Here is a 26091-nt window from a genome sequence, read left to right on the forward strand (position 1 = left end):
CACCATGACGCTTCCCGTCACCTGACTCCGGCTACTGGAATCACAGCTATGCTTTCTCCTTACTTTCACAGGAAGTGCCCCCTGGCCAGGCTCCCACGGATGTGGTTGGCCATCCGCTGCCGCATCTATCGAGCACCAAGCAGGCCACGGGAGAGGCGATTTACTGCGATGACCTGCCGCATTTCGAGAAGGAGCTGTACCTGGCACTGGTGACCAGCTCCGAAGCTCATGCCCAGATCAGGTAACTCCCCGTTTACCTCTCCCTCTATGTCTGAGGGTGAACCAGACTGTACGCAACCTTGGTGACTTATTTGATCCTGAAATGAGCTTTCAACCACATATTCGCAGCATAACTAAAACCGTCTATTGCCAGCTCCGTAACTTCGCCCACCTCCGCTCCTGCCTCAGCTCATCCGCTACTAAAACCCTCATCCATGCCTCTGTTACCTCTAGAATTGACTATTCCAGCACACTCCTGGCTGGCCTCCCACATTCTACCCTACGTAAACTAGAGGTGATCCAAAACTCGTCTGCCCATGTCCTAACTCGCACCAAGGCCCGCTTACCCATCACCCCTATGTTCGCTGACCTTCATTGGCTCCTAGTTAAACATGGCCTCAATTTCAAAATTCTCATCCTTATTTTCAAGTTCCTCCATGGCCTCGCCCCTCCCTATCTCTGTAATCTCCTTCAGCCTCACAACCCCCGAGATGTCTGCGCTCTTCTAATTCTGCCCTCCTGAGCATCTCTGATTATAATCGCTCAACCATTGGTGGCCATGGGCCCTAAGCTCTGGAACTCCCTGCCTAAAGCTCTCCGCCTCTCTACCTCTCTTTCCTCCTTTAAGACTCTCCTCTTTGACCAAGCTTTTGGTCACCTGCCCTAATTTCTACATGGAGCTAGATGTCAAATTTTTATTTCATCATCATCATCATCATCAAAGGCAGTCCCTCAAAATCGAGGAAGACTTGCTTCCACTCTAAAAGTGAGTTCTCAGGTGACAGAACAGTCCAATACGTGAATTACAGTCTCTGACACAGGTGGGGCAGACAGTGGTTGAGGGAAAGGGTGGGCGGGGAGTCTGGTTTGCTGCACGCTCCTTCCGCTGCCTGCGCTTGGTTTCTGCATGCTCTCGCCGACGAGACTCGAGGTGCTCAACACCCTCCCGGATGCAGGCAGCGGAAGGAGCGTGCGGCAAACCAGACTCCCCACCCAACCTTTCCTCCAACCACTGTCTGTCCCACCTGTGACAGAGACTGTAATTCCCGTATTGGACTGTTCAGTCACCTGGGACCTCACTTTTGAAGTGGAAGCAAGCCTTCCTCGATTTCGAGGGACTGCATCTGATGATGATGTCATACAGTAACACACCCTGTATACATTATACAATAGAACCCTGTATATATTTTACAGTAACATCTCCTGTGCATCTTTCCCTTTTAAGCTGCGCTGACGCACAGCTCTCTATGGTGCCGTGCAACCTGGGACAGGCTTTTCCCATATTACATATTGCCTATACGCAAACCTGTGAGTGGGCCATGCAGTCCCTTAAAGGGGCCGCGCACCCCCCAAAAAATTGGGGAACATTGGCTCCGTGTAGATTATACAATAACACCCTATGTATATTGTACAGTAACACACTTCGTGTGCTTGAAATAAAGTGTCGGAATGAGCTAACTCACTTCTTTCCCCTGTTTCTTGCAGTTCAATTGATGCAAGTCAAGCCCTGAAGGTCACTGGGGTCACATGCTTCCTCACTGCTGAAGACGTCCCTGGGAACAACAAGATTGCAATAGATGATACGGTGTTTGCTGAGGGAGTGGTTAGTCATCGCCAATATCAATAACAACTTACATTCATACATCACTGGGTCAAACTTTAATCTTCGCTTCCCCCGGGCGGTAATCTGGGCGAGAGGGTCACCCATCCATTGTTGGACCCACCTGATCTTCATCCGTCTGAAATCAACGGAATGGAAATCAGCCGGGTTCTATTGTTTGGAGGGAAGAGGAAATGACATCAGAGCTATGTGGGACGGTGATGAAATGATGTAACATGTCAATTTCATGGTCTGGGAGAAATCCCAGCACAACTCAGATCAGATAAACGGATCTTAAGGTCAGCTATCAGCACTGTTGCAGAACACAGATTGGGAGAACACTTAACCCATTTCTGGACCAGTCTGATTTCTCCACGTAAATAGAAATTGGAAACCAAATGCCTGTGTTTCTACAACTGAGCAAACATTTTTTTCCAATGTCGAAAGGTCATCGACCCGAAACATTAACTCTGTTTCTCTCGCCACAAATGCTGCCTGACCTGCTGAGTATTTTTCAGCATTTTCTGGTTGTATTTCAGATTTCCAGCATCCGCAGTATTTTGCTTTTCCCACTTAGTTGTGTGGATTCATGTCTGGAATTTACTTTCAGGTTTGGGTAGTGGAGGCAAAGGGGGCAAAATTTGTTAGCACCGTGTTTGGGGCGCTAAGTTTTATCTGTTTGAACCTTTTTGTGCATGGCGAGATGGACTGCAAAATTGTGGGAAATTGGGCACTTTCCCTTCAGAAATGAAGGGAGGCAGTTATCTGAGGCGCCAATGGCCTCAGTGGGCCATTGCAGGGGTGTTCTTACCAGAGCTGCTTCCAATTTCAGCTGACTTTTATTCAGTGATAATCAGACTGCTGCTCAATCCAGTTCTTAAAGGGGATGTCGTTTCAGGCAGCACCTGGTGGTCATTTTCATAATTGCTGGAGTTGACAGAGCTGCAGGGAAGGTCTGCAATGGCTGCTCCACTACCTCATAGCGGGCAACTCGTTTCAATGACCTGGCATTGGAGACATGCTGGGGCAGTGGAGAGAAGGAGGGATGCACCGTTTCCTTCATCTGGGAGAAGGCCAACTCCACAGGGTTTTAGGCCCATGTCGACAGAGATGGCCGTGGAGGTGTCGGCCAGCACCGTGGTCGACAGAGGCCCACACAGTGCCGGAAGAAATTCAACTACATCAGTCGGGTGGTCATGGTGAGCACAGGGTTGCACAACTCTTACATACCAGCCTCTGAGCCTCTGTCTGCGCACACTCTGCAAACGATCACTTAACCCAGCAGGCAACCATCTGTGCCTACTCACAGTCACAGCTTCGTTTCACACCTTGCCTACATTCACAGCTATTAAAGCATGGCAGGCATCTCTTCCACATACATAATTGGACTCTTACTCACACAGGTTCCTTTCTATTGCAGGCCAAGACGGCACACAACAGAATGAGCACCAGCGGACTGAAGGGGGTGAAGCTGAACTGCACCAGCTGACTGACCCGAGGGAGCGAGTGCTGCGGCTCATTGGTCCGCAGGTTGTTACCGTCCTGGCCTGCAGAGAAGTCGAGGAAACAATGGTAACTTTATTCCCTCTTCTCATCCCTCTTCCCCGTTAAACCAGAAGCCATCATCACTTTCCAGCTCCTCATTCCGTCTGCCTTCCTTGCTCCATTCCTGCTCCCCTGCCCTCACCTTAACGTGACTCTTGTACCATTTATGCTTTCAGATAACCATGCAGTAGATGAGCAGCCTACCCCTGAGCCCTCCACAACTGAGTCATGGGGACGAAGAGGAGGATGAGGATGAGGATGAGGATGAGGATGAGGATGAGGATGAGGATGAGGATGAGGATGAGGGGCCAAGCACTGCGTTACTGCATCTCTCACCCACAGGCACCAGCTCCAATACTAGCACTACTCCTTAGAGGTTAGCTTAGTACAGGGGTCTGCACTGGGTGATGCACCTCGGGTCTAGTGGGCTGCAGCACAGTCGAGGGGAAAGGGAACCTCGGGAGCCATCTCCCTGGAGGATGAGTTCACATGCAAGTTCTGCTGCGCAGGACTCAGATGGGGACCGCGATGGCCATGCACTCCGACATGATAGGTGCAATGGCAAGGGTGCCCGAGAGCCTGTCGGAGGTGGTCAGGAGGGTGCAGGAGTCCGCCTCCCGTATTGTACACAGCTCTGTGCACACCATGGAGCCCTTCATTGCCAGTCTGCAGACGATGGTGGACTCCCAGAGAGACCGTGCAGATCCAGACCTCATGATGTGTGTCGTGGGCGATGTGGCACAGGCGGAAGCAATGCAACGTCTTGATGCTGTAAAGGAGTCAATGGTTGCTCGCATGGAAACTCAGGCTGCTCTGAGACTGACCTGCAGCAGATCGGTGGGAATGCTGAGGTACTGCCCCGGGTGTTGAGGAAATTTTAGCTTAAATTAACTCAGACGGAGGCTTTCAGAGTCGTGCTTCGAGATAATTTTATTTTACAAGCGAGATATCTCGGAGAGCTTGCTCAGTCCACACCGAGGCAAAACTCTGAGTTTTACAAGCAAACCCGCTCGATATTTATACAGTCAAAACAGGAATTTTTCTTAAACATACCACGCATGAACATTAATCATTCACTCTGTGAATACAAAGGTCATCCCGGAAGGCACACTTTATCTGTCCTTGCATAGTTTCTCCCTGTCCGTATCCTGATAAGCAGGGTATCTTGAAACTTATACAAACACCAGATGGTCATATATTTACAACATCCTTTGTTTCAAGGCTGAGAAGGTTGGGTGTTTTTCTAGCCCCATTAATTCTACAAAATCAGCAAAAAGTGAATTTAACCCTTTTCTTTACCATAGGACATAGATCGTTTTCTTCCACACCGGGGGAGTGACAGTGGGTCTATGGAGCAAGAACCTGCTGTCCTCTCTCAGGATGACATCATTCCTGATCCCACCACTGCCACTCCACCACTGTACTTGTCGCTGCCTCTCACCCAGCCAGCTTAGACTGCCGCCGCCCAGCTGAGGTGATGCAGTCTACAGCCAGACCTTCCGAGACCAGAGCTGGTCGAGGGCACCCTACAAGGCCATCTGTAGTCTTGGGCCCTGACACACAGCAGCCTTCCACCAGCCATGCTGCAGCCACAGGGGACACACTGTGGAGGAGAATGAGAATAGGTGAAAGAAAAGAGGGGCTGCAAGGAAATGTACACAGGTGATGAATAAATACAGTTACACATTTTATTGTTGTTTGATAAATGTTGATTGGAATGTTCAATGTTTATTGTTGTCTCTCATTTCAGTCTTGGGGTGTTGGTATGGAAGGGCAAATTGATGTGGTGATGGGAACGTCCGCAGATGGAAAAGTGCACTGATGAGACAGTTGCAGATCTCCCCTGCAGGATGGTGATGGAGTCGCTGCCTCCTCCGTCGCGGCTGTTGCTGCTCCTGTTCGTCCTCCTGGTCATCCTCCTGAGGTGGTGCAGCTATGCCTGGTGGCAACGGCTGAGCCCTCATGATGGCCAAGTTGTGCAGCATTCAGCAGATGACGATGAATAGGGACATCCGCTCAGGCGAGTACTGCAGGACTCCTGAGTGGTCAAGGCAGCGGAACCGTGGTCTCCAATGCTCCTGGTGGTGGCAAGGCTCTCACTGTACGAGTACTGGGCAGGAGTGGTGGGGTTGCGGAGGGGAGTCATGAGCCAGGTGGATAGCGGATAGCCCTTGTCTCCCAGCAGCCAGCCATGAGATTCATTTGTGAGGCTGGAACAGAACTGGCACACCGGTCTGGCACAGGATGAAGGCATCGTGGCTGCTGCCAGGATCATGGGCATTCGGTGTGAGTATTCTGCATGTGTGGTCACACACCAGCTGGACATTCAGTGAGTGGTAGCCTTTGCGGTTACGGAAGATCTCAGGATTGTGCTGCGGCGCTCGCAAAGCGACATGGGCGCAGTCAATGGCACCCTGCACCAGGAGGCAGCCCGCTATCCGAGCAAAGCCACATGCACGCTCTTGCTGATTCTCTCTGGTCATGGAGAAGAAGATGTAGTCCCTCCTCGTTCTGTACAGAGCATCTGTGACCTCGCAGATGGAGCAATGGACAGCAAACTGGGAAATGTTGGCAATGTCTCCTGTTGCTCCCTGGAAAGATCCACTGGCGCCGAAATTGAGCGTGATGATGACCTGGACTGCCACTGAGAGAGCTGTCCTCGCCCTGGTCTGAGGCTCGAGGTCTAGTTGCAGTGATGGCAAAGCCCGGTGACCACGTCCTTGCTGAAACGCAGCCTTCGCACACGCTGCCCCTCGGTGAAATTGATGCTGGAGAAATGCTGTCGGAATACCAGGGGAGAGTAAGGCCCCCTGTTGCCAATTCTGTGGAGTCTTCTTCCTCTGGTAACATGTTGCTGTGGGTCCCCCTGCCCTGCTGCCTGTCTTTACCTGTTCCTTTCCCAATGTCTCTCGCTATCGCTCTCCCTTTGCCTCTCCCTGTGGCCTGATCCCTGGGCCTCTTCCTGTGGTGCTCCCTCTCTTAGCCTTCCTCTCCCCCCTCTCTCTATGTCTTTTCCTCTGTAATTGGCAGTGCCTTTGTCTTTGTCTAAGCATCCTCTGACGGTGACATCGGAGCATGAGGTCAAGAGTCAGCAGAGCCCCCTTGAAGCGACAGAAATGGTTGAACTTCAAAACTGATACGTCCTTACTGTACCGTATAAATGCACACGAGGCTCATGCTTGAGAGAAGGTCAGTCTGTGACCTGTCCTTTATTCCTTAGCACTCAAGTGATGAAGGTGGGTGAAGCTTCCCCTTTTATACCTGAAGGTCCAGGTTAGGAGTGTCTCCCACCGAGTGGTCATTGTTCTCACAGTGTACAACTTAGGTCAGATTATACATGAGTTACAATGCTGGGTGAATACATGATATCACCTCCCCCACAATGTCTTACTGGGATCACAGATTGAGTCTCTCTGGTGGTTTACGCTCTCTTGTAGAGCGCCTGAGTTGGGGCTCCGGTTGTTGGGCGCTGGCCTGAGTGTCTGCTGTTTGCGGTGCCTCAGGCCTATCCAGACTGCCCCCAGTGATTGGGCTCTCCTCCCTTTGGTGTGCGGTCACCTGTGGTGGAGTAAACTCTAGAAACATAGAAACATAGAAATATAGAAAATAGGTGCAGGAGTAGGCCATTCGGCTCTTCTAGCCTGCACCACCATTCAATGAGTTCATGGCTGAACATGCAACTTCAGTACCCCATTCCTGCTTTCTCGCCATACCACTTGATCCCCCGAGTAGTAAGGACTTCATCTAACTCCTTTTTGAATATATTTAGTGAATTGGCCTCAACAACTTTCTGTGGTAGAGAATTCCACAGGTTCACCACTCTCTGGGTGAAGAAGTTTCTCCTCATCTCGGTCCTAAATGGCTTACCCCTTATCCTTAGACTGTGACCCCTGGTTCTGGACTTCCCCAACATTGGGAACATTCTTCCTGCATCTAACCTGTCTAAACCCGTCAGAATTTTAAACGTTTCTATGAGGTCCCCTCTCATTCTTCTGAACTCCAGTGAATACAAGCCCAGTTGATCCAGTCTTTCTTGATAGGTCAGTCCCGTCATCCTTGGAATCAGTCTGGTGAACCTTCGCTGCACTCCCTCAATAGCAAGAATGTCCTTCCTCAGGTTAGGAGACCAAAACTGTACACAATACTCCAGGTGTGGCCTCACCAAGGCCCTGTACAACTGTAGCAACACCTCCCTGCCCTTGTACTCAAATCCCCTCGCTATGAAGGCCAACATGCCATTTGCTTTCTTAACCGCCTGCTGTACCTGCATGCCAACCTTCAATGAGTGATGTACCATGACACCCAGGTCTCGTTGCACCTCCCCTTTTCCTAATCTGTCACCATTCAGATAATAGTCTGTCTCTCAGTTTTTAACACATTTATCCACATTATACTTCATCTGCCATGCATTTGCCCACTCACCTAACCTATCCAAGTCGTTCTGCAGCCTCATAGCATCCTCCTCGCAGCTCACACTGTCACCCAACTTAGTGTCATCCGCAAATTTGGAGATACTACATTTAATCCCCTCGTCTAAATCATTAATGTACAGTGTAAACAGCTGGGGCCCCAGCACAGAACCTTGCGGTACCCCACTAGTCACTGCCTGCCATTCTGAAAAGTACCCATTTACTCCTACTCTTTGCTTCCTGTCTGACAACCGGTTCTCAATCCACGTCAGCACACTACCCCCAATCCCATATGCTTTAACTTTGCACATTAATCTCTTGTGTGGGACCTTGTCGAAAGCCTTCTGAAAGTCCAAATATACCACATCAACTGGTTCTCCCTTGTCCACTCTACTGGAAACATCCTCAAAAAATTCCAGAAGATTTGTCAAGCATGATTTCCCTTTCACAAATCCATGCTGACTTGGACCTATCATGTCACTTCTTTCCAAATGCGCTACTATGACATCCTTAATAATTGATTCCATCATTTTACCCACTACCGATGTCAGGCTGACCGGTCTATAATTCCCTGTTTTCTCTCTCCCTCCTTTTTTAAAAAATGGGGTTACATTGGATACCCTCCACTCGATAGGAACTGATCCAGAGTCAATGGAATATTGGAAAATGACTGTCAATGCATCAGCTATTTCCAAGGCCACCTCCTTAAGTACTCTGGGATGCAGTCCATCAGGCTCTGGGGATTTATCGGCCTTCAATCCCATCAATTTCCCCAACACAATTTCCCGACTAATAAGGATTTCCCTCAGTTCCTCCTCCTTACTAGACCCTCTGACCCCTTCTATATCCGGAAGGTTGTTTGTGTCCTCCTTAGTGATACCGAACCAAAGTACTTGTTCAATTGGTCCGCCATTTCTTTGTTCCCCGTTATGACTTCCCCTGATTCTGACTGCAGGGGACCTACGTTTGTCTTTACTAACCTTTTTCTCTTTACATATCTATAGAAACTTTTGCAATCCGTCTTAATGTTCCCTGCAAGCTTCTTCTCGTACTCCATTTTCCCTGCGCTAATCAAACCCTTTGTCCTCCTCTGCTGAGTTCTAAATTTCTCCCAGTCCCCGGGTTCGCTGCTATTTCTGGACAATTTGTATGCCACTTCCTTGGCTTTAATACTATCCCTGATTTCCCTTGATAGCCACGGTTGAGCCACCTTCCCTTTTTTATTTTTACGCCAGACGGGTATGTACAATTGTTGTCGTTCATCCATGCGGTCTCTAAATGTCTGCCATTGCCCATCCACAGTCAACCCCTTCAGTATCATTCGCCAATCTATCCCAGCCAATTCCCGCCTCATAACTTCAAAGTTACCCTTCTTTAAGTTCTGGACCATGGTCTCTGTATTAACTGTTTCATTCTCCATCCTAATGAAGAATTCCACCATATTATGGTCACTCTTCCCCAAGGGGCCTCGCACAACGAGATTACTCATTAATCCTCTCTCATTACACAACACCCAGTCTAAGAACCAACTAGGCCTCCCCCCTAGATGGTTCCTCGGCTTATTGGTCTAGAAAACCATCCCTTATGCACTCCAGGAAATCCTCCTCCACCGTATTGCTTCCAGTTTGGTTAGCCCATGTTTGATGCCCTCCCCAACATCACTACTACTGTTTGGAGGTCTGTACACAACTCCCACTAACGTTTTTTGCCCTTTGGTGTTCTGCAGCTCTACCCATATAGATTCCACATCATCCAAGCTAATGTCCTTCCTAACTATTGCATTAATCTCCTCTTTAACCAGCAATGCTACCCCACCTACTTTTCCTTTTATTCTATCCTTCCTGAATGTTGAATACCCCTGGATGTTTAGTTCCCAGCCCTGATCATCCTGGAGCCACGTCTCTGTAATCCCAATCACATCATACTTGTTAACATCTATTTGCACAGTTAATTCATCCACCTTATTCTAGATATTCCTTGCATTAAGACACAGAGCCTTCAGGCTTGTTTTTTTAACACCCTTTGTCCTTTTAGAATTTTGCTGTACAGTGGCCCTTTTTGTTCTTTGCCTTGGGTTTCTCTGCCCTCCACTTTTCCTCATCTCCTTTCTGTCTTTTGTTTTTGTCTCCTTTTTGTTTCCCTCTGTCTCCCTGCATTGGTTCCCATCCCCCTGCCATATTAGTTTAACTCCTCCCCAACAGCACTAGCAAACACTCCCCCTAGGACATTGGTTCCGGTCCTGCCCAGGTGCAGACCGTCCGGTTTGTACTGGTCCCACCTCCCCCAGAACCGGTTCCAATGCCCCAGGAATTTGAATCCCTCCCTGCTGCACCACTGCTCAAGCCACGTATTCATCTGTGCTATCCTGCGATAACTACTCAGACTAGCGTGTGGCACTGGTAGCAATCCCGAAATTACTACTTTTGAGGTCCTACTTTTTAATTTAGCTCCTAGCTCCTTAAATTTGTTTCGTAGGACCTCATCCCTTTTTTTACCTATGTCGTTGGTACCAATGTGCACCACGACAACTGGCTGTTCTCCCTCCCTTTTTAGAATGTCCTGCACCCGATCCAAGACATCCTTGACCTTGCACCAGGGAGGCAACATACCATCCCGGAGTCTCGGTTGCGGCCGCAGAAACGCCTATCTATTCCCCTTACAATTGAATCCCCGATCACTATCACTCTCCCACTCTTTTTCCTGTCCTCCTGTGCAACAGAGCCAGCCACGGTGCCAAGAATTTGGCTGCTGCTGCCCTCCCCTGATGAGTCATCCCCCTCAACAGTACTCAAAGCAGTGCATCTGTTTTGCAGGGGGATGACCACAGGGGACTCCTGCACTACCTTCCTTGCACTACTCTTCCTGCTGGTCTTCCATTCCCTAGCTGGCTGTGGACCCTTTACCTGCGGTCCGACCAACTCGCTACACGTGCTACTCACGTCATTCTCAGCATTGTGGATGCTCCAGAGTGAATCCACCCTCAGCTCCAACTCCGCAACACGGTCCGTCAGGAGCTGGAGGCGAATATACTTCCCGCAGACGTAGTCATCAGGGACACTGGAGTCGTCCCTGAGTTCCCACATGGTACAGGAGGAGCAAAACACGTGACCGAGCTGTCCTGCCATGACTTAACCCTTAGATAGGCAACAACAATGCTAAAGTTTACTCACTGTTATAGAAGAGAAAAAATAAAAACTACTCACCAGTCACCAGCCAATCACTTACCCCCTTGGCTGTGACGTCACCTTTCTGTTTCTTTCTACTTTTTTGCCTTCTCCCTGTAGCTACACCGGTACGCCTCTCACCGACCCCGGAACTCACGCCTCTCCACGCACCTCCTCACGCTGCTCCTGACTGCCGCCGACGCTGGGCCCCGGACTCCCTGCTGTTCCTTTTATCGGCCTCTCCACGCACCTCCTCACGCTGCTCCCGACTGCCGCCGTGTTCTTCCTCTGCTTCTTCTATGGGGTTGCTGAACCTCCTTTTTGTTCCATGTGTTTGCGGCAGATTTGTCCATTGGTAAGTTTAACTACCAGAATCCTATTTCCCTCTTTGGCAATCACAGTGCCTGCGAGCCATTTGGGCCCTGCAGCGTAGTTGAGGACAAAAACAGGATCATTTACATCAATACATCGCGCCCTCGCATTCCTGTCATGGTAGTGATATTGTGACTGGCCCCTGCTCTCGACAATTTCTTTCATAGTAGGGTGTATAATGGATAGCCGGGTTTTGAGCGTCCTTTTCATTAGCAGCTCTGCGGGTGGAACCCCTGTGAGCGAGTGTGGTCAAGATCTTTCGGCCAACAGGAGGCGTGATAAGCGGGTTTGTAGGGAACCCCCTTGGATTCTGAGCATCCCCTGTTTGATTATCTGCACTGCTCGTTCTGCCTGGCCGTTTGAGGCCGGCTTGACCGATGCCGTTCTGACATGGTTAATTCCATTGCCTGCCATGAAGTCCTGGAATTCAGTGCTTGTGAAGCACGGGCCATTGTCGCTGACCAAGATGTCCGGTAGACCGTGGGCGGTGAACATTGCCTATAGACTTTCTACCGTGGCAGAGGATGTGCTTGAATTTAAAATATCACACTCGATCCATTTGGAGTAGGTGTCTACTACAACCAAAAACATTTTTCCCATGAAAGGACCTGCGTAGTCCACATGGATGCGTGACCAAGGCTTGGCGGGCAATGCCCAGGAGCTAAGGGGGGATTCCCTGGACGCATTGCCCAGCTGGGCACACGTGTTGCACCTGCGAACACAAAGTTCCAGATCTGCGTCTATCCCTGGCCATCAAACGTGCGACCTGGCAATTGCCTTCATCGTGACAATGCCCGGGTGCCCATTGTGGCGTTCTCTGATGAACACCTTTCTGCCCATCTGGGGCATGACTACGCGGTTTCCCCACAGTAGGCAATTGGCCTGAATTGAGAGTTCATCCCTGCGCCTGTGAAATGGTTTAAATTCCTCAGGGCATGCCCTGTACGTGGCTGCCCAGTCCCCATTCAGGACACATTTCTTGACTGGAGACAATAGCGGGTCTCTATTTGTCCAGACTTTAATCTGACGGGCTGTCATGGGTGAGCCTTCGCTTCCGAAAGCTTCAACAGCCATGACCATCTCAGCACCATGCTCGGTAGCCCCCTCAGTGGTGGCTAGTGGGAGCCTGCTGAGTGCATCGGCACATTTTTCGGTGCCTGGTCTGTGCCGAATTGTGTAGTCATAGGCGGCAAACATGAGTGCCCACCTCTGTATGCGGGCCGATGCGTTTGCATTTATGTCCTTGTTGTCAGCCAAAAGGGACGTTAGGGGTTTGTGATCTGTCTCCAGCTCAAATTTCCTGCCAAACAGGTACTGGTGCATTTTCTTTACCGCATATACACATGTGAGCGCCACCTTTTCTACCATCCCGTAGCCCCTTTCTGCCTGGGACAGACTCCTGGAGGCATAAGTTACCGGCTGTAATTGACTCTTGACATTGACATGCTGCAACACACACCCGACACCATAGGACGACGCATCGCACGTTAACACAAGTTTCTTACATGGGTCATATAGCGTTAACAGATTGTTGGAACATAACAAATTGCATGCTCTATTAAAAGCCCTTTCCTGGCTGTCCCCCCAGACCCAGTCGCAACCTTTGCGTAGGAGCACGTGTAGCAGCTCTAGCAGCGTGCTTAATTTGGGAAGAAAGTTACCAAAATAGTTCAGGAGCCCCAGGAGTGAATGCAGCTCCATCGTGTTACGGGGTCTGGGTGCTCTCTGGATCGCTTCAGTCTTGGATGCAATAGGGCTGATCCCGTCTGCTGCTACCCTCATCCCCAGGAATTCTACCTCTGGAGCTAGGAAGACACACTTCGCCTTTTTCAGTCGCAGACCTACCCGGTCCAGTCTGCGTAGCACCTCCTCCAGGTTATGGAGGTGTTCTTCAGTATCGTAACCCGTGATGAGCATGTCGTGCTGAAAAACCACCGTCCCTGGAATCGACTTGAGGAGGCTTTCCATATTTCGTTGGAAGATCGCGGCGGTCGAGCGAATCCCGAACAGACATCTGTTGTACTCAAACAACTCCTTGTGTGTCGTGATGGTGGTCAGCTTCTTCGACTCACTCGCCAGCTCCAGGGTCATGTAAGCTAAGGTCAGGTCCAATTTTGAAAAAAGTTTGCCACCGGATAGCGTTGCAAAAAGGTCCTCCGCTCTCGGTAGCGGGTACTGGTCTTGGAGTGACACCCGATTGATGGTGACCTTGTAATCGCCACATATCCTAACCGACCCATCTGCCTTGAGCACCGGCACAATCGGGCTCGCCCGGTCACTGAATTCGACTGGCGAGATGATGCCTTCCCTCAGCAGGCGGTCCAATTCGCCTTCTATCTTTTCCCGCATCATGTACGGCACCACTCTGGCCTTGTGGTGTACTGGCCTGGCATCCGGGATTCCGTGAATCACTACCTTGGCCCCCATGAAAGTGCCAATGCCGGGTTGAAATAATGAGTCAAATTTGTCCAGAATCTGTGAGCATGATACTCGCTCCACAGAGGAAATTGCATTGACATCGCCCCATTTCCAGTTCATGACAGCAAGCCAACTCCTCCCCAGTAGTGCGGGACCGTCCCCTGGGACAATCCAGAGTGGCAACCTGTTCTCCGAATCTTTGTGGGTCACGACTACCGTGGCGCTGCCTAGCACCGGAATGATCTGCTTTGTGTAAGTCCGTAGCTGTGCATCAATCGGCGATAATTTTGGCCTCCTGGCCTTGGACACCCACAACTTTTCGAACTGTTTGATACCCATCAGGGACTGGCTGGCCCCCGTGTCTAGCTCCATTGATACTGGGATGCCATTGAGGAGCACTTTCATCATTATCGGTGGCGTCCTGGTGTATGAACTGTATACGTGCTCTACATGAACTCGCTGAACTTCAGCTTCCAGCGATTTCCCCCAGCATTCATTTCTGCAATTTCTGCTGGTATTTTGCTCATCTCTGCAAACACCGGCTGAGTGTGTGCCTCCACGCCTCGAACATGAGCTGTTGTTGGAAACAAAAGCTCCCTTGCCAGTCGATCATCCCTGACTGCCCCGTGACTGTCCTTGAATGCGCCATTAACAGGTGTTGATGGCCCTATTACTGGCCGCATTGTCCCTTGCAATGGCGTGAATCGCCATTCAACTTGCCATTGTCTCTGTCGAACTCCCCCTCTGGGTTTGACTACATGTTGGGGCATGCCTGATTGCCCTTGTCTGCCTGGAGAACTGTGTGCTGCTTTAACACTGTTGAATCTCTGTCTCAACCATTCCTTAACACAGTACCTCTCGTCTGTTCTGCTAGTGGCCATGCTCGCGTGGTTTAAATCCCAGTTTCTCGTCGCCATTGATACGTCCTTACTATACAGTATAAATGCACAAGAGGCCTATGCTTGAGAGAAGGTCAGTCTGTGACCTGTCCTTTATTTCTTAGCACTCAAGTGATGAAGGTGGGTGGAGCTTCCCCTTTTATACCTGAAGGTCCAGGTTAGGAGTGTCTCCCACAAGTTCACCACCTAGTGGTCCTGGTTCTGACAGTGTACAACTTAGGTCAGATTATACATGGGTTACAATGCTGGATGAATACATGACAAAAACTGCCGTGAGTTATTCAGGAGAAAAGTTAGGAGGCAGAAGTCTCTGAGGTTAAAATTGCTGCTATCGGTCCACCAGCCACTCTGGTTAACTGTTGGAAAACAGAAAAAAGTAATGGGCGACAGAAAATAGTTTCCAAGCTGGCGCTTTAAATAGCGCTGTTGCGTCCGGTTCCCGACCTGCAACTCAACAGCTGAAGCTGCCGCTGTCATCGCCAGGCGCTAAGGTGGGTTAGGGGCAACTTAGGGGCGTTAAGGGGGCGATGCGCACGATGATAACTGCAGGATCGGGCAACGCCTGCGCAAAGCACCCACCCAATTCCGCAGGGCGGGGGGGGGGGGGGCGATTCTTGCGCCACGAAAATGATTTGCGCCCCGTTAGTACCTCCAGGAGGAGCTAACTCCCATCGATAAAAGAGAAAGACTCTGGAGTCATTCAAAGCAGAGTTAGATGCGTGAATGGGGGGATTAAATTTTACAAATGCTGGACTGCCATAGAAACCTTGTCAGGTTCAGTGCGGTCAGTTTGCTCAGGTAAGCGCTGTGAGCATTTTCCTTTAATGTGAGCCGACTCTTGCTGCCCATTAACTGGTCCTACAGAGTCGTGTGAGCCAGGAGTGTAACAATACTGCCCCCTTGTGACCTATCCCAGATATTTTGCAGAGGAGGAAATGTATGGACTGTATTCATTCCGAACAAAGAGCCAACCGATAATGATTAATGTAAAACTTAGTGGTGTGCCGGTATCGATGGAATTGGACACAGGTGCGAGGTCAATCAATAGAAGACACAGCCCTCTGGGAAGGTGTGATTGGCAGAGAGAGGGTAGGGAAAGCCAATTCCTGTGGTACCCTACTCCTGACAAAATGTCTAGAACATGAACTCCTCATTACCAACATCCTGTTCCACCAGAGGGACAAATACAAGGCATCGTGGCAACACCCTCTCTCCAAACACTGGCACCTGCTTGACTATGTCATTGTCCGAGCCAGGGATCGCAAGAATGTGCGCATCACCCGCGCCATGACGGGAGCTGACGACTGCTGGACGGACCATCACCTAATCTGATCCATCATCACCATTAACATTGCTCCAAAGCAGAGGGGACAGCAGAAGCAGCTCCGCAAAAAGTTAATGCCGGGGCACTTAAAGACCCAGCTAAGAGAGCCCTATACAGCCAGCGCCTCACAGCCAATCTGGCGTGCCTTGATGAATCCCCATAGTGCTTGGTCTGTCCTCCAGGCCTCTATAACCAGTGCCTGTGAAGAATCACTTGGTCACTCAACCAGAAAACATCAGGACTGGTTTGACGAAAATGATCAGGAGATCGAAGAATTAATAGATCGCAAGCGCAAAGCATTTCTGAGCCTCAAGCAACAGCCCAACTCGCAAACTGCAAAACAACATTACAGACGGCTCAAGGCTCAGGTCCAACAAAAAACTCGGGACCTAAAGAACAGGTGGTGGATGGAAAAAGAACAGGAGGTACAACAACTGGCCGACAGCCACGATATGCGAGGATTCTTCATTGCAGTCAAGGCCATCAATGGTCCAAACTCCCAAGGCCCCGCCCCACTCCTGGCCAAGAACGGGAAAACACTCATCAAGGACACCGAGGCTGTCAGGGCCCGATGGAAGGAGCACTTTGAAGATCTCCTCAAATCAAGACTCTGCCTTTGACTCGAGTGTTCTTGATTCCATCCCGCAGCATGCCACCCACCACCAACTCAGTGAAACTCCAACGTTGCACGAGGTTGGCAAAGCAATAAAACAGCTTAAGAATAACAAGGCTACGGGTGCAGATGGAATCCCTGCTAAGGCACTAAAATACGGTTGAGAGGCACTGTTGGCGCGGATACATGACCTCATCTCTCTCATCTGGAGGGAGGTGAGCATGCCGGGAGATCTCAGAGATGCATCTTCCTTGTCGCCATGCTCCACCTCACAATCAACAATCTCCCTGCTGGAGTGGAATTAAACTACAGAACCAGTGGGAAACTGTTTAACTTACGTCGCCTCCAGGCCAGGTCTACGATCACCTCAACCTCTGTCATTGAGCTGCAGTAAGCGGACGATGCCTGCGTCTGTGCACATTCAGAGGCTGAACTCCAGGATATAGTCAATGTATTCACTGAGGCATATGAAAGCATGGGCCTTACGCTTAACATCCGTAAGACAAAGGTCCTTCATCAACCTGTCATTGCTGCACAGCACTGCCATCCAATCATCAAGATCCACAGTGCGGCCCTGGACAATGTGGACCATTTCCCATATCTCGGGAGCCTCTTATCAACAAAGGCAGACATTGATACAGAGATTCAGCATCGCCTCCAGTGCGCCAGTGCAGCCTTCGGCCACCTGCGGAAAAGAGTGTTTGAAGACCAGGCCCTCAAATCTACTACCAAATTTAAGGTCTACAGGGCTGTAGTAATACCCGCCCTTCTATATGGGTCTGAGGCATGGACGATGTACAGAAGGCACCTCAAGTCGCTGGAGATATATCACCAACGATGTCTCCGCAAAATCCTGCAAATCTCCTGGGAGGACAGGCGCACCAACATCAGTGTCCTCGACCAGGCTAACATCCCCAGTATTGAAGCACTGACCACACTCGATCAGCTTCGCTGGGCAGGCCACATAGTACGCATGCCAGATACGAGACTCCCTAAGCAAATGCTTTATGCGGAGCTCCTTCATGGTAAATGAGCCAAAGGAGGACAGCGGAAACGTTATAAGGACACCCTCAACGCCTCCCTGGTAAAGTGTGACATCACCACTGACACCTGGGAGTCTCTGACCACAGACCGCCCGAGGTGGAGAAAGTCCATCCGGGAGGGCGTTGAGCTCTTTGAGACTCGACGCAAGGAGCATGAAGAGGCCAGGTGCAGGCAGCACCTTCCCCCGACAAATGTCTGTCCCACCTGGAACAGGGTCTGTGGCTCTCATATCGGACTGTTCAGCCATCAAAGAACTCACTTTGGGAGTGGAAGCAACCCCTCCTCGATTCCGAGGGACTGCCTATGATGATGAATGAATAATGAGCCAGAGGACATTCGACAGGCTATGGGATACTAAGGCTGTGAGGCCTAAGCTGAGTCCAGTCAATGCCAAGTTGAATAAATACACTAAAGAACTCATAACGGTGATTGGCAGTGCAGTATGATGGCGCAGTTCACGATTTACCATTATGGATTGTTCCAGGCAATGGTCCAACGCTGTTCGGCAGGAACTGGTTAGAAAAAATCAAATGGAACTGGAACGAGATCAAAGCTTTGTCGTCAGAGGAGGATACTCCATGTGCTCAAGTGCTGAGCAAGTTACCCTCGCTGTTTGAACCAGGCATCAAAAATTTCACGGGAGCCAAGATGCAGATCCACATGGACTCGGATGCAAGACCCATCATCATAAAGCTTGGTCAGTTCCGTACCTGATGAGGGAGAAGGTCGAAATCGAAATGGACAGACTCCAGCGTGAAGGGATCATATCACCAGTCGAATTTAATGAATGGGCCAGCCCCATTGTTCCCGTGTTGAAAAGTGATGGCACTGTCAGGATTTGTGGAGACTACAAGGTTATGATCAACTGAGTTTCGAAATAGGATCAATACCCATTACCAAAGGCTGATGACTGTTTGCAACGCTAGCCGGAGGGAAGTCGTTCACAAAACTGGATCTGACGTCGGCCTACATGACACAGGAGCTGGTCGACACGTCGAAGAAACTTACATGCGTCAACACTCATAAAGGACTGTTTATCAAAACAGGTGCCCTTTTGGAATTCGCTCGGCTGCAGCCATATTTCAGAGGAACATGGCGAGTCTACTGAAGTCCGTCCCCAGAACCGTCTTGTTCCAAGGTGACATAATGGTCACAGGTTGTGACTCCGCCGAACATCTGAACAACCTGGAAGAGGTTCTACATCGTCTGGATAAAGTGGGACTCAGACTGAAACGCTCGAAGTGCATCTTCATGGAGAGGAAAATTGCTGCTGACGGTATCAGGCCCACGGACTCTAAAACCAAGGCCATCAAAAATGCACCCAAGCCTCAGAATGTGACGCAGCTGCATTCGTTCCTTGGTCTACTGAACTACTTCAGTAATTTCTTACCTTATTAGAGCCACTGCACATGCTGCTAAGAAAAGGTGACAGATGGGTTTGGGGTGCGTCTCAGAATAGAGCTTTTGAGAAAGCTACTGATCTGCTTTGCTCTAATAAGCTGCTGGTACATTGTGATCCATGTAAGCGTCTAGTATTGGCCTGTGATGCTTCGTCATTGGTTGCGGTTGCGAGCTCCAACAAGCTAATGAGTCGGGCAAATTACAACCTGTTGCATATGCTTCAAAAAGTTTGTCAAAAGCGGATAGGGCTACAGCATGGTAGAGAAAGAAGCACTAGCCTGTGTGTATGGGGTTAAAAAGATGTATCAGTACCTGTTTGGTCTTCGGTTTGAACTGGAAACAGATCACAAGCGACTCATTTTATTGTTTTCACAAAACAAAGGTATCAATACCAATGCATCGTCCCGCATCCAGAGGTGGGCGCTGACATCATCTGCCTATGATTATGTCATTCGCCATAGACCTGACACTGAGAATTGTGCTGATGCATTGAGCCGTTTGCCGTTGCCCACACCGGAGGTGGAAACGCCACAACCGGCAGACCTACTGTTAGTCATGGATGCTTTTGAAAGTGAAGGAACCCCTGTCACGGCTCAACAAGTTAAGACCTGGATCAGCCAGGACCTGTTATTATCAATTGTGAAACGTCGTATCCTTCGTGATGATTGCTCTGCCATACCCAAGCAAATGTGTGAGGAGATCAAATCTTACATCCGTCGCAAAGACGAACTATCCATTCAATCAGATTGTGTACTGGTAATCGTGTTGTTATGCCCAAGAAAGGCAGAGAGAAATTTGTGCATGATCTATATAGCACGCATCCCGGTATTGAAGTTGCATGATCAGCCATGATCATATTGAATGGTGGTGCAATCTCGAAGGGCCGAATGGCCTACTCCTGCACCTATTTTCTATGTTTCTATGTCATGATGAAAGCCATTGCCTGGTCTCACATATGGTGGCCTGGAATTGACTCTGATCTGGAATCATGTGTGCATCAGTGCAACACTTGCATGCAGTTTAGTAAAGCACCAGCGGAATCGCCGCTGAGTCTGTGGTCGTGGCCATCTAAACCATGGTCCAGGATCCACATCGACTTTGCAGGTCCCTTCCTGGGAAGGATGTTCTTAGTTGTGGTGGATGCATATTCCAATCGATAGAGTGTACAATCATGTCATCCAGCACATCCACAGCTACCATTGAGAGTCTTCATGTCATGCTTGCTACGCATGGTCTACCTGACATCGTTGTTAGCGACAATGGATCTTGCTTCACCAGTCTGGAGTTTCAAGAGTTCATGAAACTCAATGGTATCAAACATGTGAGATCAGCACCATTCAAACCTGCATCCAATGGACAAGCAGAGCATGCGGTCCAAACCATCAAGCAATGTATGAAACCTGTAACTCAATGTTCAACGCAAACTCGCTTGTCACGCATATTGCTTAGTTACAGGACAAGACCCCATACACTTACCGGGGTCTCCCCTGCTGAACTATTGATGAAGAGAGGTCTCAAGACCTGGCTCTCTCTTGTCCACCCTGACTTGAATAATCGTGTCGAATACAGATGTCAAAGTCAACAAGGATATCATGATTGCGCTACTGTGTCACGTGACATTTCTATCAATGATCCTGTGTATGTACTGAATTATGGTCAAGGCCCCAAATGGATCGCCAGTACTGTTACGGCCAAGGAGGGTAATAGAGTGTTTATCGTTAAGCTCAAGAATGGGCAGACATGCAGGAAACATGTTGATCAGATAACACACGGCACACGGATGAACCGGAACAGTCTGAGGAAGACACAATCAGTGACCAACCAACCTACCCTCAGTCATCAGAGGACTCCGCTGTCATCAATGAATCTGGACTTTCAATCCCTGACATGGTCAATGCCACTCCCATCAGATCGGCTACCCAGCCCCCAGTCATAACAGACTCAGAACGTTCGCCCAAGGCTGGAGTTGAACTGAGATGTTCAACTCGGGAACGGAAAGCCCCGGACCGTCTCAATTTGTAAAAAGACCGTTACTAATATCTTAAAGGGGGATATTGTCATGTATGTATGCTTGGGTTTACTAGCCACCAGGTGGCGCCACTGTCGGAGGTCATTGGGCTGTACCCACGTCTGTGCGGCCCAGGTATAAAAGGCCAGCCATCTTGTAATGTAATCACTTTGGGATCTAATAAAGTAGAGCCAGGTTTGTACCTGCTCGGAATTTACAGTATTCAGTCTATTGAGTTATTGCATACACAACATATCTCATTGCTGTTTGTGGGAGCTTGATGTGAGCAAATTTACTGCTGCGTTTCTTACATCACAACAGTGACTACACTTCAAAAACTACTTCATTGGGGCGTCCTGAGGTGGTGAAAGCCGCTACAGAAATGCAAGTTCTTTCTTTCTTTTCAGAGCTTTGGGCCCTGGGGGCTCATATCGAGGAATTGTTACCCGGAGGCCAATTCAGATGGCACCATTTCCATCCATTAATGGAAGATGCAATACGCGTCTTCTTCCGATGTTGGGGGCACCAAGATAGAACTTGACTCTGCGTCCAGCGTCTAACCTATCGGAGTGCTCAACGCTGACACTGGGGCAAGGGTTTGGATTAATTTCCTCTGGTCGACCACTACCTAAAGCATTGGGGCAGGACTTCTCTCTGCCTCCTTTAAACCGGGTTAATGGCTGTATTAAAACAGTGCAACAATCGCACGTAGATACGTTAAGCGCAGTGCCTCCATACTGGAAAAGGCTACCCCACTTCCAGCTCTGACATTGCTCCCTACTTGAGATCAAAATAATATATAAAGACAGCAGAATTGCTTTTCCAAACTCAGACACATGAGGCCTGGCATAGAAACAAATCAAGAGGAGGAAGCCATTCAGCTCCTCGAGCCTGTTTCACCATTCAATTAGATCAAGGCTGATCTGTACCTTAACCCCATTTACTCACCTTGGTTCCGTAACCATCAATATCCTTGCCTAACAAAGATATATCAATCTCACTTTTGAAATTTGTGATTTACCCCCAGCCTCAACAGGTCTTTAGGGAAAGTGAGTTCCAGATTTCCACTACCCTTTGTGTGAAGAAGTGCTTCCTTACGTCACTCCTGAACGGCCTAGCTCTAATTTTAAGGTTATGACCCCTGGTGTTCTAGACTCCCCCACCAGAGGAAATTTCTCTCTATCCTATCAACTCCTTTAATGACATTGGCCTGGAAATCCCGGCTTCCCTGGGTTCGTACAGAGTGTGTACGGACCCAGGAAGGCATCATAAAAGCTGGTTTTCAGCGCATGTGCTGAAAACCGGATTTTCCGATGTGTCAAGCTGGAGCTTAACAGTTCCTCCGCAGATTTACCCATATCTTGCCCAGCAAATGTCCTCAAAACACTTGCGCCTAATAAAAGCAGATGCATAGCCTACTTTTACAGGCGTAAAAGTTTTAAAACATGCAAAAATATTATGAAACTAAATTTAAAAAACACATTTTATTGTTAAAAACCTTGCCCACTAAGGTAAGTTTATTTTTAACCCTAATTACAAAACTTTCAAAAAAATCAGAAAAATATTTTTTTTCCCTAAGGCATTTATTAACTTTAATTTCAATTAATTTTAATTATGTGAGGTGTGTTTTTTATTTTTTATTATGTGTGTTTAGTGTGTTTGTTTTTTTTTCCATATTAATAGCAATGAGAACTCGTAGATACGGAGTTCTCATTGCTATTAATGAGAAAGCTGTGGAATACTGTACTTGATTGGCTGAGCAGTCACACGTGACTGTACCTTCTGCGTGGGAACCTGGAAGTCAGGAGTGCGCTCCACAGCGCGGGAAGAGACGGCTTCCTCAACGGAATCCCACGTTCCTCCAGGACCACCAGGTAAATTCGGAGAAATGTTTCAGGTTGGAGGCATCCGCCTGCGGGAAGCCTCCGACCGCAATTTCTGGGCCATTAAACGCCTTAATTCGTTCATCCCACAATCTTCTACATTCAACAGAATACAAGCCTAGTCTGTGCAACGTGTCCTCATAAGTTAACCCTTTTGGCCCTGGTCTCCTTCTGGTGAATCTGCATTGGTCACGCTCGCCATTTCTCGGTAAGCGCTGCCTCCGGGGCAAGGCTCCCCTTGGCCAGTATGGACTCTGATCGTTTCTTGAGCGTAAAAAAAAAGAGATTGCTGTACGTTCTAACCACTCCTTGTTATTTTTGCACACTGTGTAGGTCACTTGTGTCGGACATGTTATTGGGGCAGTTGTTGCTGACACGGAGGCTCATGCCCAGAGGGCTGCAAAGGCAGTAAAGATCACGTACAATAAACTGAAGCCCATCATCACCATTCAGGTAATTCACTGCCCTCATTATATTCATCACCATATAACCTGCGCCCCCTTTTATATTATGATATTGTTAGAAGACGGATGTCATTTACTCCTCAAATTAATCGGGTTCGCAACATTTAACATCAGATGCCACAGATTTATTAAGCATGCTGTTATTAAACATACACTTGAACAGCCAGTACTTACGGCAAAACCTTATGAGTTGTAGCCGCAGAATTCAAATGAGTTACAGTTCCGAAGTTGATCAGACCTTAATCGAATTCTAAAGTGTCACTTTAGAGCCCAAGAAAGCCCACTTCGCTAACTTTTTCTCTCACTTTCTACGTGACAATTTGCAATTTTCTTAGTTCTATTACTTAATTATCATTCAACACTGATTTGATTAAGTCCTGCCCTTGCAGCCATAGATCAGTAACCCTCCTAACTTGGCTACACTCCCTAACATTCCAGAGTGGTTATCTTTCTCACGCAGGTGCTTATCTTTAAGGTTTCTCTTCTAATGCAGGAACAAGTGAAGCTTTTTCTGCCTGTCCTGAGTCTGCGACTTCTAACAATTGAAGAATCCCAACTTAAAAAAGGCTAAACATAACATAAGAAATAGGATCAGGAGTAGGCCGTTTGGCCCCTCGAGCCTACTCTGCCATTTAATAAGATCGTGGCTGATCCAATCATGGACTCAGGTCCACTTACCTGCCTGCTCCCTATAACCCCTTATTCCTTTATCGGTTAAGAAACTGCCTATCGCTGTCTTAAATTTATTCAATGACCCAGCTTCCACACTCTCTGAGGCAGTGAATTCCACAGATTTACAACCCTCTGAGAGAAGAAATTCCTCCTCATCTCAGTTTTAAATGGGCGGCCCCTTATTCTAAGATTATGCCCCCTAGTTCTAGTCTCCCCTATCAGCGGAAACATCCTTTCTGCATCCACCTTGTCAAGCCCCCTCATAATCATATACATTTCGATAAGATCACCTCTCATAAAAGCCGGCAATACTGCAATAAAAAGATTAACCCTTTCCTTACAATACAGATGCTGGTGTTCCTCTCACCTAACTTAACCTCGGTTGAAGTGAGGATTGGAGATGGGGCTCAAGCGGCAAGTGGTGAATCAAGTGTTCAAAAGTTACACTTGTGCCAGGTGTCAGCCATGGCTCAGTGAGTAGCACTTGCCTACTGAGTTAGAAGGTTGTGAGTTCAAATCCCACACCAGAGAATCCAGAACTCTAGATAAAATCTAGACTGATGCTTCCAGTACAATACTGAGAAATAAGATTTTAAACTAAGGCCCTATCTGCCCTCTTGGGTGGACATAACAGATCCCATGGTGCTCTCTTGAAGATGAGTTCTCCCTGGTGTCATGGCCAATATTTATACCTCAACCAACATCACTAAAACACAGATTATCTGGTCATTATCTCAATGCTGTTTGTGGGAGCTTGCTGTGTGAGAATTGGCTGCTGCGTTTCCCACATTACAACAGTGACTGCACTTCAAAAATAGTTCATTGACGGTAAAGTGCTTTGGCATGTCATGAGGTGGTGACAGGTGCTGTAAAAAAGGAAATCTTTCTTTCTTTTGTCTGTGTATTTCTGGCCAGTGGATCCTCCCCAGGAACTGCTCTCCCAGCAACAGCCATCTGCATCTGCTGTTGGCATTTCTTTTCCTCCGGAAGGCGAACCACTTCACAGGGTGGCATGCTATGCCTCCATGGAGGCCCAGCTCACCTCGGCCGTGGTGCTGCCTGCCAGATCAGCAGAGGCAAGGAACTAAAAAAGGTCTTCGGGGAATTGACGATTCAGATCGTAAATTTACACTAAAAACACGACCAATTTCTTCAAAAAAACAATCGGTGCCCCTTATCCATGCACTTCTGTGGAAAATGTATTCATTTGTTGTCAAACTAACCGACAATTGTTTAGTAAAAGAAAACATTAATATGTTGGCAGTTGGAGATGAGATAAGGTGGGAAGAGGCTTGCATGGATCAGTTGGGCCGAATGGCCGGTCTCTATGCTGTAAACTTACATAAGAACTTAAGAAATAGGAGCAGGAGTAGGCCATATGGCCCCTTGAGCCTGCTCCGCCATTTAATAAGATCATGGCTGATCTGATCATGGACTCAAGTTCCCCTGCCCACTCCCCATAACCCTTTACTCCCTTATCGCTCAAAAATCTGTCTATCTCTGTCTTAAATATATTCAATGACCCAGCCTTCACAACACTCTGGGGCAGAGAATTCCACAGATTTATAACCCTCTGAGAAAATAAATTTCTCCTCATCTCAGTTTTAAATGGGCGATCCCTTATTCTAAGACTATATACACTAGCTTTAGTTTCCGCTATGAGTGGAAATATCTCCTCTGCATCCACCTTGTTGAGCCCCCTCATTATATTATAAGTTTCAATAAGATTACCTCTCATTCTTCTGAACTCCAATGAGTATAGGCCCAACCTACTCAATCTTCATAAGTCAACCCCCTCATCTCCGGAATCAACCTAGTGAACCTTCTCTGAACAGCCTCCAATGCAAGTATATCCTTCCTTAAATACGGAGACCAAAACTGTACACAGTAATCCAGGTGTGGCCTCACCAATACCCTGTACAGTTGTAGCAGGACTTCTCTGCTTTTATACTCTATCCCTCTTGCAATAAAGGCCTTCGTGATCACTTGCTGTACCTGCATACTATCCTTTTGTGTTTCATGCACAAGGACCCCCAGGTCTGTCTGTACTGCAGCA

At 48.5% G+C, this 26091-nt stretch overlaps 1 protein-coding gene across 1 annotated transcript in view; it reads left to right on the top strand.

Moving 5' to 3' along the window:
* The window catches only part of xdh (xanthine dehydrogenase), a 178034-nt gene that overhangs the window by 83022 nt on the left and 68921 nt on the right, over positions 1-26091 (top strand). The window contains exons 16-18 of the mRNA XM_070884265.1: positions 72-241; positions 1705-1822; positions 23233-23352. Of these exons, the coding sequence (XP_070740366.1) occupies positions 72-241; positions 1705-1822; positions 23233-23352 (408 nt within the window). The remainder of the gene's footprint in view (positions 1-71; positions 242-1704; positions 1823-23232; positions 23353-26091) is intronic.

Source organism: Pristiophorus japonicus, chromosome 7 (genome assembly GCF_044704955.1).
Source record: "Pristiophorus japonicus isolate sPriJap1 chromosome 7, sPriJap1.hap1, whole genome shotgun sequence".
Taxonomy (NCBI): Eukaryota; Metazoa; Chordata; class Chondrichthyes; family Pristiophoridae; genus Pristiophorus; species Pristiophorus japonicus.